The sequence below is a fragment of the Equus quagga genome, chromosome 3, assembly GCF_021613505.1.
Source record: "Equus quagga isolate Etosha38 chromosome 3, UCLA_HA_Equagga_1.0, whole genome shotgun sequence".
NCBI lineage: Eukaryota > Metazoa > Chordata > Mammalia > Perissodactyla > Equidae > Equus > Equus quagga.
This window is the reverse complement of record NC_060269.1, coordinates 116,554,401-116,570,558: the sequence shown is the minus strand read 5'-3', so window position 1 is coordinate 116,570,558 and position 16,158 is coordinate 116,554,401. Positions and strand designations below refer to the sequence as shown.

The window sequence follows — 16,158 nt, the reverse complement described above, 5'->3', positions numbered from 1 at the left end:
CTTGCCTGGCATCCATTTTTCCTCCTTCTGTTAACAGCACCCAACATTCCTTTGGGGAATCCCTTACCCAAATCTGAGTTCACATGTCTTGAGTGGGGATGAGATCACTCCCAACTGGAGTAGAGCATTCCAGCCCATGGCCACAGCGACTGTCTCAAAGATAGGCACAGTTCCCCAGCCTGGGCCAGGTGAAGTCCAGAACTTTTATGGGAATTGTTGGGACCTAGGCATTCTTGCCACAGGTGGTTCTAAGCTGGTAGGATAGATCTGAAATTGCTGAGCCCCCCTATGGAGAAAGCATACATGAAAATAAAGATGACACAGAGGAAAGCAGGGCTGAGAAATGGAGAGACTGAGTCCTCGTTTTAACCCTGAAAGCCAATACACCTGGAGATTTTTCATTTTCATGAGTCAATAAATTGTTTTTTTGGCTTAAACCAATTTGATTTAGGGTTTCTGGAACTTCATTTGAAGTAATCCTAATTTTAAAAAATATTCAGAAGCAGTACTGTATTTTCAAATTATTTTCCCTAGAAGTTGTATCAAGTATCACACCACCATCAAAAATGATTCTTCTATTGCATTTCCAGCATTAAATGTTGTTACTTTGAGAATCTTTGTCAACTTGATTTTTTTTTTTTGAGGAATATTAGCCCTGAGCTAACATCTGCCACTAATCCTCCTTGTTTTCGCTGAGGAAGATTGGCCCTAAGCTAACATCTATGCCCATCTTCCTCTACTTTATATGTAGGATGCCTATCACAGCATGGCTTGATAAGTGGTGTGTATGTCGCACCTGGGGTCCAAACTGGCGAAGCCCAGACGCCAAAATGGAGTGTATGAACTTAACCGCTGCACCACCAGGCCGGCCCTTATTTGATTTTTTTAAAGTCTCATATTTTGTGTTTAACGGCCAGTGAAGTAAAATTTAATATTTAATAATTGTAAACATTTAATAATTTATTTAATAAATATAATATAATTTGTCTATTGTAAATTATCTGTCTCTCTTGCCTATTTTTTTCTATCAACCTATCGTCTATGGATTGATTACAGTGATTTACTCTTTGACACTTGTAGAATGTATTTTTCCTCTGGATTTTTTTTTATTTTTATTTTTTATTTTTTCCTTTTTCTCCCCAAAGCCCCCCGGTACATAGTTGTGTATTCTTCGTTGTGGGTTCTTCTAGTTGTGGCATGTGGGACGCTGTCTCAGCGTGGTTTGATGAGCAGTGCCATGTCCGCGCCCAGAATTCGAACTAACGAAACACTGGGCCGCCTGCAGCAGAGCGCGTGAACTTAACCACTCGGCCACGGGGCCAGCCCCTTCCTCTGGATTTTATACTCTAAAAAAATAGGGGCCAGTCCGGTGGCCGAGTGGTCAAGTTCCCGCTTCACTGTTCGGATCCTGGGTGCAGACATGGCACCACTCATCCAGCCATGCTGAGGTCGCGTCCCACATGCCACAACTAGAAGGACCCACAACTGAAAATATACAACTATGTACCAGGGGGTTTTGGGGGGAAAAGGAAAAACTTTAAAAAAAAAACAAACCAACATTTATATTTTTCTGATTATAAAATATATTTATGGCAGAAATTTGGAAAACACAGTAAAATACAAACAAGAAAGCAAAAATCACTTTTAATACCACTACTCCCATGTAGTCTACATTGGGGAAATTCCCTCTAAATTTATATGTATTTAATATATTACTAGATTATAAGTGAATGTGTTTGTGTGTTTATAGCTTTTTAACTTATTTTATCACTTAAGATTACTTCACAGGAATTTCCCCCTTGTCATTAAATATTCGTCTAAATAGATCTTGAGTCCTCTCAGGAACTTGAGAAAAGCCAAGGACTCATTTTTCAGAAAAAAAAGAAGTCACATATCGAAAAGTCGAAGCATCATTTCAGGAGGTCCTGGAGTCGTCCATGGACTCTAGACTAGGAACTCTGGTTGTAAACGCACTAGGTAGCGTCTGCAGAGCAGTCTCCTGTATGAGTGCCCTGCAATTTGTTTAACCATGTCACATCAGGCGTGGGAGTATGGACTTTGGGATCCAAAAGCTTGGGTTCGAATCCTGACTCTACCCCTGCTAGGGGGTGATCAGGCAAATTTCTAAGCTCGTGAAGCCTATGATAAGGATTAAATGAGATGATCCATGTAAAGGCTTTGAAGACTGTGTGCTACCTAGTAAGCTCTCAATGTAGCTCCCTTTTAAAAATTTCCCTGATTGTTTCCTTAGGATAAACTCCTAGAAATATAATTACTGAGTCAAAGAAGATGCACATTCTTAGGGCTATCGTCATCTACTACCAACTTTTCTTCTAGAAAGGGTTCACCACTAGCAGGATGAGAGAGTGCCCAGTTGAGAGTATCCTTGCCACCATAACATAATATCATCTATTTCGGTCTTTTCCAATAGTGAAAAAATGGCATCTAATTGCTTCAATTTAATTTCTTTGGTTACAAGTGAGTGTGAATATTTTTTATATTTTGGTGACTCAAACTCCTTTTGTGATCTTGTGTGTCTTTTCATATCATTTGCCTTTTTTCCTATGGTGGTGTTTGTTCTTATTAATTTATAAAGCTGTTTTATAAGTTAATGGTATTAGCTCTTGGCTTTATATATGTTGCAAATATTTTTTCTCACTTTGTAACTTGCTTTTAACTTTTTTTCAATGCTGTTTTTACTATACCAAAGCTTAACCTTCTTATGTAGCCTTATCTGCTGAGCTTCCCATTATGATTTCTTCCGTTACTTTTTTGCTTAGGAAGGTTTTCCCTACCCAAAGATGAGATACATTCTAGCCAATATTTTTCTTCATTATTTTGTTGCATTATTATTGTTATTATAATTAACTCTTTAATTTATCTGGAATTAATTTTGGTGTATGATGTGCACAAGGCTCTAAATTTATTTTCCCAAAAATAGCATATTTCTAAGCGCTATGTTGTTGTCTCTCCCTTCTATGTACTCTCTCCCCTCTGGGTGGGCCAGACCCTCCTTCGTGGCAGCCAGAGTAAAGGGAGAGCAATCCACGAAGCTAAGTGACCCAAGCCAGCTCCCCAGTGTCACCACACCTGGAGAAGGAACTCTGTTTCCTCATCCCGGGTTTTCCCCTAAATAGTGAAGGAGATCAGAAAGAAGAGGGGAGGGAGCAATATCTGCTTGCTTCACATTGACAGTAACCTCATCCGCAGAGAGACAGCAGGCCTACAGGCCCCAAGAAGCCCTCAAGACTGCAGGTGCAGCGTGATCCTGCTGATTTACAATCCAAATCCATCTTTTCTGCTTTTTGCTCTTCGCCCATTGCACAAACTGCCTCCCAGATTCCTCCCCGAGCCCTGAGAGGAGCTAGTCGGATGAGTTGGTCTGCCTCTGATTACTGCTTATTTGATTTGATTGTGGATTTTAACATCGTTAACACGAGGACGGGGCAAATAGGAGTGGTGCTGGCAGAGTTGGGCTTCAGCTCCTCCTCTGCCATTTGTCTTCCTCCCTTATCTCATCCTGTGGTTTCACGTGTAAGACTCAGTGTTGCCTCCTCCTCATCGTGTCAGTTTCTCTAACCACTCCCCTGGATACACTCACTTAAGGCAAGAATTCAGGTGGCATGATTCATTGTCTATCTGAGTACCTTTCTTTTGTTTATATAAGCTTAAATGAAAACTTGGAATATTTTTGGTCACATCCCACTTCCTTCAAAGCTGTATGGATGTTACGGCATTGTTTTCTTGGGTTTACTGTTTTGGGAAGCATGAGGGTGTGTTATTTTCCTAAATGCTTTTGGAAGCACTGCCCTTTGGAAGTTATGGTCTCATGGAGAAGAAGTACATGATTCATTTGTGATGAAGAATGCAATATGCTGTGAATTTAGTCTTATTTTTTATATTCTTTGTCATTTTCATGAGGTTCGGGGAGGAGAAAATATAAACACATGGGCGCAGTCCACCAGTGGAAAATGGAAATCCCCCAGCTTCCTGTGATGTCAGAAAAAGGGGCAGGGACAAGCCCCCAGGAAGAAGAGGAAGATTCTCTCTGGGATCTTGGCTCGGCTAAGGCTAAGACCTGGGCCTAGAAATTCCTACTGTTGGCTTTCACAGCTCAGCTGGCTGTCACTTTACGGTCACTCCAGACAGCCAGAGGCTTTCTCAGATGCAGGAGGTCCCTTTCCTTTGCAGATGCATCTGGTGACTGACATAAACTTGTTGGGTCAACATTCCCAAGAACTCTGAATTTGATTTGTTTGGGGATAAATCTGTCTGAAGCAGTGAAGCTCACCACTTTATTTCTTTTCAGGCCCTTAATCCTAATGCCAGGGCTATGCTCCCAATGCTTCATAAATCTCTGGCCACTGAAATATTCTCTCCCCATCTGCCATTTCTCACAGAGACTTTTCTTAGCCGAGCTCTTCCTTGCGCTCTTTCAAGACACATCACCTTTCACATTCAGCGGGTTCTTGTGGGTTTGCTTGATGAGTCATAGAGACTTCCCTGTGCCTCAGTTTTCTTGGGTGTAAAAATCGAGCTAATAGTATCTTTCCCACGGCTCTGCTGTGAGAATCAAATGAACAATGCACACTCGCACAACACTTGGCTCAAAAAACACGGGTGGTGTGTTACTTTCTACTTTAAATCCGAACATAAAGATCTTGTGCAAAAGTTGTTTGCAAATTAAAACCAGATATTGTGTCTTGCTATCAGAGAACCGCACATACGCAGTCAGGCGCCCCTCTCGATGCTGAGGGTTGCCGGCCATTTGAACAGTGTATATGGTGTATGTGCGTGCACAGATAAGCTTATTATTATTTTTTTCACTCTATGTGTCTGAGTCTCTAGATTTCATTATCTAAGAGGCAGAGCCCATCAGAGAACTTGATCAGCAGCCAGGCACGGTTTTTTCTTCTTCTTGTCCTTTGTCAGGTCTTTGTTCCGCCCCGGGCTACACTCTAACAGAACCACTTACTGGTGATTAAAAGGAGGGACTTGGCGGCGGGGCGGGGCCTGCGGGCGCGGGGCCCGGCGATTGGGTTCACCCCGGGGGGCTGCGCTCTCTTAAGTGCCAGCCAGCGGGCGTCGCCGATCCCGGAGCCGGGGACCGACCCGCCGCATCCGACGCCGCGGAGACGTCAGCGGCGAGCGGCCGAGCCTTGCAACCGAACCGCGTTTGGCGGCTGCGACGGACGGACAGACGGACGGACGGCGGCGGCGATCGAAGGACGGAGCGCGGCGGGAGGGAACAGAAACGCAGCTCTGCCGCCTCCCGCCGCCAGCGCCATGGACGGCTCCGACAACGCAACCCTGCTCTTCGCCCTGTCTTCCCTGCAGCCGGACAACTACACGCTGTCGCCCAATGCCAGCAGCCTGAGCCCCGGCCCGGACGTCCCCGGCGCTCCTGCCTCCAGCGCCGGCCCCAGCGCCGCGCTCAGCCTCGGGCCGGGTCCCGGCGCCAGTCTCAGCCCCGGCCCCACGCCGACCCCGAAGCCGACGGGCAGCAGCCTGGCGGGCGGCGCGGCGGGCCTGGGCGCTTCCCCGTTCCCCCGGCCCGTGGCCCCCCACGAGCCCCCGTTCTGGGACACGCCGCTGAACCACGGGCTGAACGTGTTGGTGGGCGCCGCCCTGTGCATCACCATGCTGGGGCTGGGCTGCACCGTGGACGTGAACCACTTCGGGGCGCACGTCCGCCGGCCCCTGGGCGCCGGGCTGGCCGCGCTCTGCCAGTTCGGCATCCTGCCGCTGCTGGCCTTCCTGCTGGCCCTCGTCTTCTCGCTGAACGAGGTGGCCGCCGTGGCGGTGCTCCTGTGTGGCTGCTGTCCCGGCGGGAATCTCTCCAACCTTATGTCCCTGCTGGTTGACGGCGACATGAACCTCAGGTACGGGGCTGTCTGTTCCTTGGGCATCTTTCGCATCCCAACCAACCGCGTTTAGAGCCAGGGGTGAAGACGGAGGAGCGAGGAAGGGGAGGCGGTTGGACTGAGGCATGGAAGAGGGAAAGAGAGAGTGGAGGAAGATGTTGTCGCCCGGGCTTTAGAAGTCAAGGCGGACCAAGAAGAGGTAGCGTTGTAGGGGGAAAGATCTAGACGGGGACGGAGCTGCTCTAAGGGTCTTGAGGTTTCAGCCACAGCTCTGTCAGCATCCTCCCTGAGTGTCGGGCTGTCAGCGCAGGTCTTCGGCCCCTGGAAGACAAAGGGAACTGGGAAGTCTGAAGCTAGGACTCTTAGGAAATGCAAAAGCGAAATAGGGCTCTTGGCCCTGCTAAAGAGAGTAATCTCACATATAGGACAATATAATTGAGTTCTATCTGACAAGTAGTAAGTATTCAGCAGCTGTACCATATCTCACAGGGTGCTTTGGCGGATTAAAAAAGAAGAGCAAAGAAAAAACGTTGCTTGCCCTCAAAATCATCCAGACTATAGCCAGCTCAGTAGGCTTTGTGAAGCTGGAGGCAGCAGTCCTGAGATTTTGTGTTCTTGCCTGGGGTTCCTGTGTCCGTTGGGCTTGGACCTGCTGCTCTCTTGTGCTCCCCTCTGGTGAAGTAGGTTCTCACAGACTGCAAGCTGGGGGACTTGCAGTCTCCCCCTTTTCCAGATGCCCAGTGTACAAGAGAGAGGTTACCCCGTGTTCAAGAGAACCTCTTTGGCTCAAAGCCCACTCTGACTCCTGTTCATTCCCTTTTCTGCAGCATCATCATGACCATCTCCTCCACGCTTCTGGCCCTGGTCTTGATGCCCCTGTGCCTGTGGATCTATAGCCGGGCTTGGATCAACACCCCACTGGTGCAGTTGTTGCCCCTGGGGGCAATGACCCTGACGCTTTGCAGCACCCTCATCCCCATTGGGTTGGGTGTCTTCATTCGATACAAATACAACCGGGTGGCTGACTACATTGTGAAGGTAAGGTCACTCTTCCCTTTAGATGCTCTACACGCTTGCAGGGTCCTGGGTCTCTGACCCACGGCTGCAATGCTAAGAAGTTTGGGAAAGAGGAGAAAGGAATGAAAAGGACTTGTCAGCCTTGCATGGATAAACTTAAAAAAGAAGTTTATGCCACAAAGATAATTTCGACCTTTGGAACTTCACAAATTATAGCTTTAATGAAAGCAAAGCTTAATTAAAAACGGCGTAAGAGAACTATCAGTACTCATAGGCGGAAACATATCATCGGGGGAGGGGGGGAAGATGGCAGTGCAATTAGATGGCAACATATTTCCCACTAGCAAATTGTATATTACTAAAAATCAAAGCAGATTAAATACAATTATTTTACTAGAATTTGTGCAGTATTTTAGAAATGAATTACTAATTTCTTAAACTGGAACTCTAATTCTGAGAAACTCTGTAGAAGTTTCCGTTAAAATGTTTTATTAATTTTCTAAAAATAAGTTGACACTAATAAGACTAAAAGTAATTTAAAAATTACATCTTGGCAATATAATACAATACACTAAATATTGGCTTTAAAGCACAAAATAAAATAGTCCTGGATAAATAAAGCAGAATATATTGCCACTGCTAAATGTGTGTGTTTCTTTTCCTTCCCCATTGTGGTATGTCAAGTGGTTTCTATAGGTAGTGAGAGGATGGGGATTTTTATTATTTTGTGCAATATTTCTAATATTGTTTTATTCTTAAAAAAAGATGGTTTTTACAGCAGTAGAGATTTTTCTAATAGTTGACTGGAGAAAAAATTTAAATAGTTGTAAATTAGGCTTTCTTTGAAAACTCAAAAATCATAGTAAATAAGAGTAAACCATGAATAGGATTCTTATTTTAGGAAGTTAGTCAAATTAGATATGTAACTAATTACTATAGCATGCAAGGGAAATTCCTTTAGACAAATGAAGAGAAAAAGAGCCATTCCAATATTTCAGTTATGTAGATTTAGAAGACATAATCTTTTGTGTTTTACTTATACTAGCTTATTTTCTACAGTGATCTAATTATACAGAGGGGCTAACTTTTATTTATATGAAAAACAGAGTTCTTTTGTGTACATATATCCAGCCTGAGTAAAAGAAATTGTGCTCTATAATAAACATATATATCTGAATGTAATAAATATACATGGTTATGTAAATATACATATATTTTATATATTATGTATAATATACTCATAGATAATCCTGAGATGCATTAAGAACTTATTAAGCTTAATCATTAAAGCTAATACTATTAATGTGATGACATTTACTATAAAACCTTAGGAATTCTAGAGAAAGTCAATCAAATAAGCTATTTCCATGCTAAAAACATAAACATAAAAACATATATTTGGGTAACAGACAATTCAATAAGACTGGCTAAGTTTAAGGTAAACCTATCTCTATTCCTTAGCCAGCACACAAGTAAGATGTGGTTTATAACATTTTTATATTTTGCAAATACTTTAAAATGAGCATTCGGTGTCAAAGCTCACCCAAATGTTTTAAAATATTTCGAAGGAAACTTTGGAGCCAATATTTTCACCATGAAGAACCAGATTTCCTGTCAAAGCTTTTAATGTGGACACACTTTGAAACTTAATATAAGAAAAGTTTCTGGGCTGGCCTGTTGGCACAGCGGTTAAGTGCGCACATTCCGCTTTCGTGGCCTGGGGTTCACCAGCCCAGATCCCGGGTGTGGACATGGCACTGCTTGTCAAGCCATGCTGTGGTAGCCATCGCACATATAAAGTAGAGGAAGATGGGCACAGATGTTAGCTCAGGGCCAGTCTTTCTCAGCGAAAAGAGGAGGATTGGCAGCAGACGTTAGCTCAGGGCTATTCTTCCTCAAAAAAAGAAAAGTTTTGATTTATAATAGTTTGGTTTCTGCCAATTGTACATTTGTAGCATGAGTACCTTACATAATAATTATTTCAGCATCCTCTAGGGTAGACTTTTTGACCAGCCCAGATAAATTTTAAATAATTTTTAAAGAGTATAAAGTATATGCCAATCCCACAGACCCCAAAGGGATTTCCTCCCGGATATCCAGGGAACAGAAGCAACACTTAAACTGTTCTTCTGGATCTGCAGTGTCCTTCACAAATGCCCACTCCCCCGTTCTAAGAAAACAAGCTAACTACCAATCTGAAGGAGAACTAAGAGAGGAATCTTTAGGTTTCCATATTACCATGTACACAGCCTGTCTTACTTGAATGAGTGGAATGTACTAGTCAGACATCAAGATGACACAATGTTTTATACAGTCAGTTGTTTTATATCTAAAAGCCATCTATTATATATAATGATTCTTAACCATCTAGAGACTTACAGGTGGGAGGTGTCTCATGAACAGATGAAAAGAGGGGAAGTTGCAGAATTGCAAAGAATTCCTCACATGTTACTTTTTTCCCCCCCCCTTACATAATCTAAAAATTGGTAATTGGTTTGATATTGCTAACAATTCTCTGAGATATAAAGTATTTTAAAGGTTAAAAATATCACACACTAAGTTTCGTAAATTTTAATAGTATTTTCTCTCACGTGTAAAACCGGAATTAATTTCTTATGGGAAACATGGGGTCCTGTTCACGGAAAGTCATGTCTATTTGCCCACTCTATGCATGAGACCATACCTGGTGTGTCGGGTTCAGTTGTAAGTGCTCTGTTTTTAAGAGGTGCATTTACAAATTAAAAGCATGCTCCGAACAGTCAGGACTCCAAACCAGTTATATGGTGGAGGCTGAAAGCCTGGGGACAATCTGCCTGGAGAAGATAACAGTTTTTTAAACTTTTGAAGGCTATTTTGCAAGGGGAGTAGTCTGGTCTGTGTTGTTCCTGAGGGCCTATCCAAGACAATGGCTAGCAGTTACAGTTACAGAAGGAGAATTGTCACTAGATATAGTGGGCCTCCAGACAATTAGAGCTGTGACTGTAGGTCCAGATGCCTCCTGAGGAGGTGATCTACCCATCTTCAGAAAGATTCTGGCAAAGACTTTTTACGGCAAAGATCTCCATTCTGTGCAGGAGGTCAGACTAGATGGGTCTCTTCTTCCAAGCACCTGGATATCTCTTGCCTGAATTCCTCTCCAACTATCTATTTTTGATGGCTTGTTTATCCATTTTCTATTACTAGGTTTCCCTGTGGTCTCTGCTAGTGACGCTGGTGGTCCTTTTCATAATGACTGGCACTATGTTAGGACCTGAACTGCTGGCACGTATTCCTGCAGCTGTTTATGTGGTAGCAATTTTTATGCCTTTGGCTGGCTACGCCTCTGGCTACGGCTTAGCTACGCTCTTCCATCTTCCACCCAATTGTAAGAGGACGATATGCCTGGAAACAGGGAGCCAAAATGTGCAGCTCTGTACCGCCATTCTAAAGCTGGCCTTTCCACCACGATTCATAGGGAGTATGTACATGTTTCCCTTGCTTTATGCGCTTTTCCAGTCGGCAGAAGCAGGGATTTTTGTTTTAATCTATAAAATGTATGGAAGTGAAATACTGCACAAGCAAGATCCTCTAGATGAAGATGAAGATACGGATATTTCTTACAAGAAACTAAAAGAAGAGGAAATGGCAGACACTTCGTATGGCACAGTGAAAACAGATAATTTAATGATGATGGAAACCACTCAGACTTCACTGTAAACATGGAGATACACAGGAGCCTCTATCTTGCTGAAGCATTACTTCATATTTATGGTCTGTGATAGAGTATATGGTTTACATAAAGGATAACAATTAGTTCACATTATCGTACATGTAACAATTTTGATTTTCCCATTGTAAGGTTGCATGGTATATTAGCCAAACGTTTTCACAAATTACAAATCAATGTCGTAATATAACTTGCACCTGGGACTGCTGAAGTGACGTCTGAACAAGTTAAATCTGCCCTTTGGTTTTCACTGTTACTAATTTCTATAACTGTTTCCACTATGTTAACTCTTAGAAAACAGGGTCTTGGAAATGTAGAATTTTGGTGCACTATCTGATATGAAAAAAACACGAGCTATATTTGTAAAGCATAAGTGAGTTTAATGTAATTGTTGTTTAAAAAAAACTGCTTGCTCCACTTATAAATCCTTGACACTGTTGAATTTTGACCTGTATTCAGAAAAATACTCACAGGTCAATTAAACAATGAAATAGAGTATTTTATTGTCAAACCTGTATCAAATCAGAGCAAAATTACATTAATGTATTCGATTACTTAATCTGGTCTATTGGTAAAGAACAGCCAACATTTTCGCAGCGGACGAAGCATTTCCTTTTCAACTGGGGACTGATTTTGGTTCTTCTGCATTTAGGTAAACACACCCCAAATCAATTTATCTTTTGGAGGGATGATTTGGTTAGGAAAATTTGTAGAACTATGCACCCCAGAGAAGAGCAATAGTCATCAGCACCTCGTGGTCCTCAACACAACCTCGTGGTCTCCATTGGGAGGGTGGGGGAAGGGGGAGGAAGGACGTTCCCCAGGGGAGAAAACAGCCTAACTAGATAGGGATGCCCTAGAGGGCTTTCCCTATGACCAACTGAGAGGGTTCAATGGGTAGGCTTCTCAGAGCAGCTCTGAGATAAACTATAATTTGAGGTCATAGGTAGCAGACCCAAAGCAGTTCGGCAAAACCTCGCGTTTTTGCTCACTCGCCAGAGGCACCAGCCTCGGCTCAGCTTTCCGGGCGGCGCAGACACCTGCAATCAGCAGGGCATGGGAACCACCTGGAGCAGCTACTCGGGTGATGGTTCTCTTGGAATCCTCTTCTCCGCGGGCAAGTTCACTTACAAATCAGTTCTTGCAGCGCAAAGAAAACCTTCTCTCCAGATCACCCAAGGGCATTTGTGCCCACCTCTGGGTGTGGAAAATTTCCACGCAGAGAAGATCGAGGTGGGGCCCCCTCGGCGGGGACGCGGGGACCCGGGCCGGCGGCGGGAAGGGTGCGAGGGGCCGCGCGCGAGCGGTGGTGGGGCGGGCGCTCGCTGCCTCCGCGGGGCCGCCTATTTAGGGCGCGGCGGGCTGCACGGCCGGGCTGCGCCCATGGCTGCCCTGGGGGACGAGGGGCTGGACGGTTACATGTACCCGGCGTGCGCCCCCTGCTCATATCCGATCCCCTACCTGCCCGCCGCTAAGGGCAAGGGCGCGGCGGGCGGGGCCGGCTGGCGGCACCGGGGCGGGAGCTACCCTCCCGCCTCCTCCTCGTCGTCGTCATCCTCGGCCGGGGCGGCCCCGGCGGCTCTCCCGGGCTGCGGGCAGCTGGCGGCCGCCGACTACTTCGACAGCTACCAGCGGGCGCAGCTCATGGCCCTTCTGTCGCAAGTGAGCCCGAGCCTGGCCCCGGCACTGCGCAGGGCTGGCGGCCGCGACGTGGCGGTGCAGGTGAACCCGCGCCGCGACGTCTCGGTGCAGTGCTCGCTGGGGCGGCGCACGCTGCCGCGCCGGGCCCGCGACCCCGGCTCCCCGGCCGGCCCCGGGCCCGGACCCCTCCCCGAGGGCGCGGGCGGCGGCTCAGCGTCCCCGCAGCCGGAGCGCCGGGGCCCCGGGCGGGGCAGCCCCCCGAGCAGCGCGCCGCGGCCCGTGCGCTTCCCGCGCACCGTCGCCGTGTATTCGCCGGTGGCCTCCCGCCGCCTCACCACCCTCCTGGAAGGGGCCGGGGGCGCGGCGGGCGAGCGAGGGCCGCCCTCTCCGAGGCCCCGAGGCCCCGAGGCGGGAGAGACGTCGGTGAGGACGGCACCCCAGCAGCCGCAGCCGCAGGACGAGGAGGAGGAGGACGAGGCCCAGGGCGAGGGGTGTGGGCTGCCGCCGCGGGAGGCACAGGGAGGCGAGGCGGCCCCGGGGCGCGCGCCGAGCAGCCTGGAGCAGCCCCCACCGGGCGGTATGGCCCAGGCCGCCGCGGGCGAGAGGCCGTCGCCGCGGAGCCCCGAGCCGGGCAAGGAGCGCCTGCGCTTCCAGGTGAGTCCCAGTCGGGCTGGGGGCCTGGCTGGGGCAGGAGAGCCCGGCGCGCGGCGTCCCCGGTCCCTGGGCTGCCCTCGCCCTCCGCCGCTCCGGGCACGTGGAGGCGCCGGGCTCCCCTGGGGCGGGCCGCGGCGGGGCCGCAGCGGCTTCCGCAGTAGAAGGAAAGCGAGCGTAGGCTGCTTGTTGTTTGCGGCGCTGTACAGCGAGTCGTGCTTTTAACATTCTTATTCTGAGCGTATCCGCAGTATAAGACCCTGACCGTGACCCTGTGGTCCTGTGTTGATCCCGCACGTGGATGATTTAGGATGAGTACGCAGCGGAACATCGGAAGGTGACCTTACTGGCAGGAGAGCTAGTTCCCAAGGACACCACTTACTTTTCCGAATTCGATGTGGCAAAGCTGGAATAGTCGACTACTGGGGTCGTGGTCGGCTCTGCCCCACCTGACTTTTGCCCGCATTTCCCAAGCTTCTTTTGGAATCTAGAACTGCTGAAGTGCCTGCCTTAGGATCTTTCCTTGCTCTTAAAAAGCGCCCTTGTTAGAAACCTCATCCTGCTGGAGCGCTTGGGCGGTTGTGTGTTGCTGCCTGAGAGAGCAGCGGGCTTGGAGGGCCAGCTCGCCCCGGCTGAGCCCTGCAGGGCTGGAGTACACTGAGGGGGTTGTAACCTGGGGCAGTGGGAAGGCTGAGAGGGTGGAGGAGGCCTTTGGGGTCCCTTCCACAGTCCCCCTAGGGCTGTTTGGTTGCGGGGGAGGGAGTGGTGGGGGGGGTTGTGAATCAAGCAGTTTATACACCAGCTATGTGTGATCTTAAGTAACCTTCCTAAAGGCCTAACTCCAAAAACTTGTTTATAACTTATTTCTCACTGAGAGGGAAGAAGAGAAGCTTTAAGAGTAAGATAATACTACTTTAGTTCATGGTAAGTGTGAATTCTGGCTTATCCACAGCTGAGAAGCACTGCTGTCCCGTGGAAATTTAACTAGCAGCATAATCTTGGGTGAACACCTCAAAGTATTTTAGGATGCTGAGTCTTACTTCTTCAGTGTAACCACTTCCATATGTGTATGTCCTACAATCAAACTTTATCCTCCAGAGAAAAGGCCTCCCTTAAAGAATCTCAAGGTTCAGGAACCCTGGATGTTTGGCTTTTTCCTTGTGGGTCTGAGGGAAACACCTACTTAGTAATCTGTCAATTACTTTGCTTTATGAACCAAGTTAATGATGGCGTATCAACTTCCGTGGGCCCATGCTTGCTTATCTGCTTGATTAAGCTGTTAGCTCACCCAATTATGTTGTAGAGACTAACTCGAACCTGATCCTACTTTCCTCCAGGATCTGAACTGAAGTTGTCAGTTTTAAGTATCACATAGACCGTTCCCAGCTTCTGAAATAAAGGACAGTTGAGCTGCCATGTTGGTGAACTTGGGTCTCCTTTGGTTCAGTTCCTAGAGCAGAAGTATGGCTATTACCACTGCAAGGACTGCAACATCCGGTGGGAAAGTGCCTACGTGTGGTGTGTACAGGGCACGAACAAGGTAAGAACACGAGCTGACATATTCTGGACAAAAGGGTCGGGAGGGTTTTGCTTTAAGTTTTCCCTCTCTCCCATCCCAGGTCTACTTCAAGCAGTTTTGCAGAACTTGTCAGAAGTCTTACAACCCTTACCGAGTGGAGGACATCACCTGTCAAGTAAATCGAATGTTTGCATCTTGTGTCTGAACTGGGGAGCGGGAGAAGGGCTTCAGGCAGTTTCTTGAATGTGTTTCCTTAGCGAGGACAGGTTCCCAGCAACCTAAGGTTTTGGTTGCTTTTTGGCAGAAGTCAGCGAAGTAATACTCAGTTGGGAAGTGGGGCCTTGGGCTTGGTTTCCTTCTCCCTTGCAAATCTCGCCCATGGTAGCATCTTCAGAGCCTGTCACCTCGTGTGCAGTCTGGAAGAATGCTTGCCTTACCTGCGACTCAGTCTAATGGATGGAAAGCAAACTGAGAAGAATTCCTTTCTACGAATGTGAGGTGGTGAAGGTTGACTATTTACCCAACTGCATTTTATGAAGCATGTACCCGAGTTAAAGTATTGAATGTAGGCATGGAGTTTTAAAGTTTGCCTCTCCTGAGAGTTTGCAAAGGGATTTGTTTTAAAGAAAATCCAAGTTGCTCAGCTTTATGGGGTTAACTGGTAACATGATCGTTTACTACTAAGCAAGCACTGCTGCATGGCACTAAAGGGCTTAGATAATCTAAGAGAAAAGTGACTAAACTTGCCTGTTACCACGCAGCTGGTGGAGCCTGACTTGCCAGCTGAGACAGCCTAGTTGATGCACTTGACTCCAGTCAGACATTGGAAGCATTAACGCTGTAGGGTGGGTGGAGGGAAACTAAGCATGGAAAACTTGGACTGAGACTGCGGGTGGAGTAGAGTACGGTTCTGATGTAGGCTGCCTTAACCGCTCTGCTCTTGGCTCAGCAGTTGCTGCTCTGCCGTCTGCCTCAGCTTGAGGTCATTTGCAGCAGGTGGAGGGCCACGGTCAGCCACCAATGCCAGGCCTGACCCACACCGGCCTCGCACCTTTAGCTTTCCTGGTCAAACGCCTCTCTCCCACTCGTTTGTCCTTCACCCTTCTAGTGCAGGAAAAGATTTCCTTTTAGACAACTGTTTCAAAAGAAGCTTCACAATTCAGAATCGTATGCACATGGGACCATGACCCCATGGTGAAACACCCTCTATTCCTAACCTTGTCATTACTAGGAAGGGATCTAGACAGAACAAGATTGCATAGGGCCTTGCTTAGAGTGCATTCAGTAAGTATTTGAATGGACTAGAAAAATAACCTTGGAGTTCTAGGAAATCACCAAGGGTTTATCTTCTGTATGTACTTCTCATTTTGATTTCAGAGTTGTAAACAGACTAGATGCTCCTGCCCAGTAAAGCTTCGCCACATTGACCCCAAAAGGCCTCATCGTCAGGACCTGTGTGGGAGATGCAAAGGCAAACGCCTGTCCTGTGACAGCACTTTCAGCTTCAAGTATATCATTTAGATGAAAGTCAAAGAGGGGGAAAAAAGGTCCTGCTGGATGTGTGCTAGTGGGACAGCTAAGTTAGCTTTTTCCATGCTCCTCCTTTCTGCCTCTCCCTTCTCAAGATATGTCAGGAAAGGCTGTGTTTTTGGCAAAGCCTTTAAATAAAAGTATTGCAAAACAATTGATAAATTGCATACAATCTTATTTTTTAAAATAAAGGCTCAGGAGAGCTCGTCTTGTGCTCACAGTCTGGACCT

The 16,158-nt window shown here is 47.0% G+C and overlaps 2 protein-coding genes across 2 annotated transcripts; both read left to right on the top strand.

Annotated features, from left to right (window-relative positions):
- Window positions 1–5,158: 5,158 nt before the first annotated feature.
- On the top strand, window positions 5,159–10,795 carry LOC124237433 (sodium/bile acid cotransporter 4). The gene is made up of 3 exons (XM_046657055.1): window positions 5,159–5,882; window positions 6,692–6,902; window positions 10,065–10,795. Exons 1-3 carry the CDS (start codon window positions 5,287–5,289, stop codon window positions 10,575–10,577), a joined length of 1,320 nt encoding a protein of 439 aa, XP_046513011.1. The 5' UTR covers window positions 5,159–5,286; the 3' UTR covers window positions 10,578–10,795.
- A 1,175-nt stretch (window positions 10,796–11,970) lies between these two features.
- LOC124237606 (zygote arrest protein 1-like) lies at window positions 11,971–16,030 on the top strand. Its single transcript, XM_046657457.1, has 4 exons — window positions 11,971–12,882; window positions 14,327–14,419; window positions 14,499–14,573; window positions 15,776–16,030. Exons 1-4 carry the CDS (start codon window positions 11,971–11,973, stop codon window positions 15,917–15,919), a joined length of 1,224 nt encoding a protein of 407 aa, XP_046513413.1. The 3' UTR covers window positions 15,920–16,030.
- Window positions 16,031–16,158: the final 128 nt, after the last annotated feature.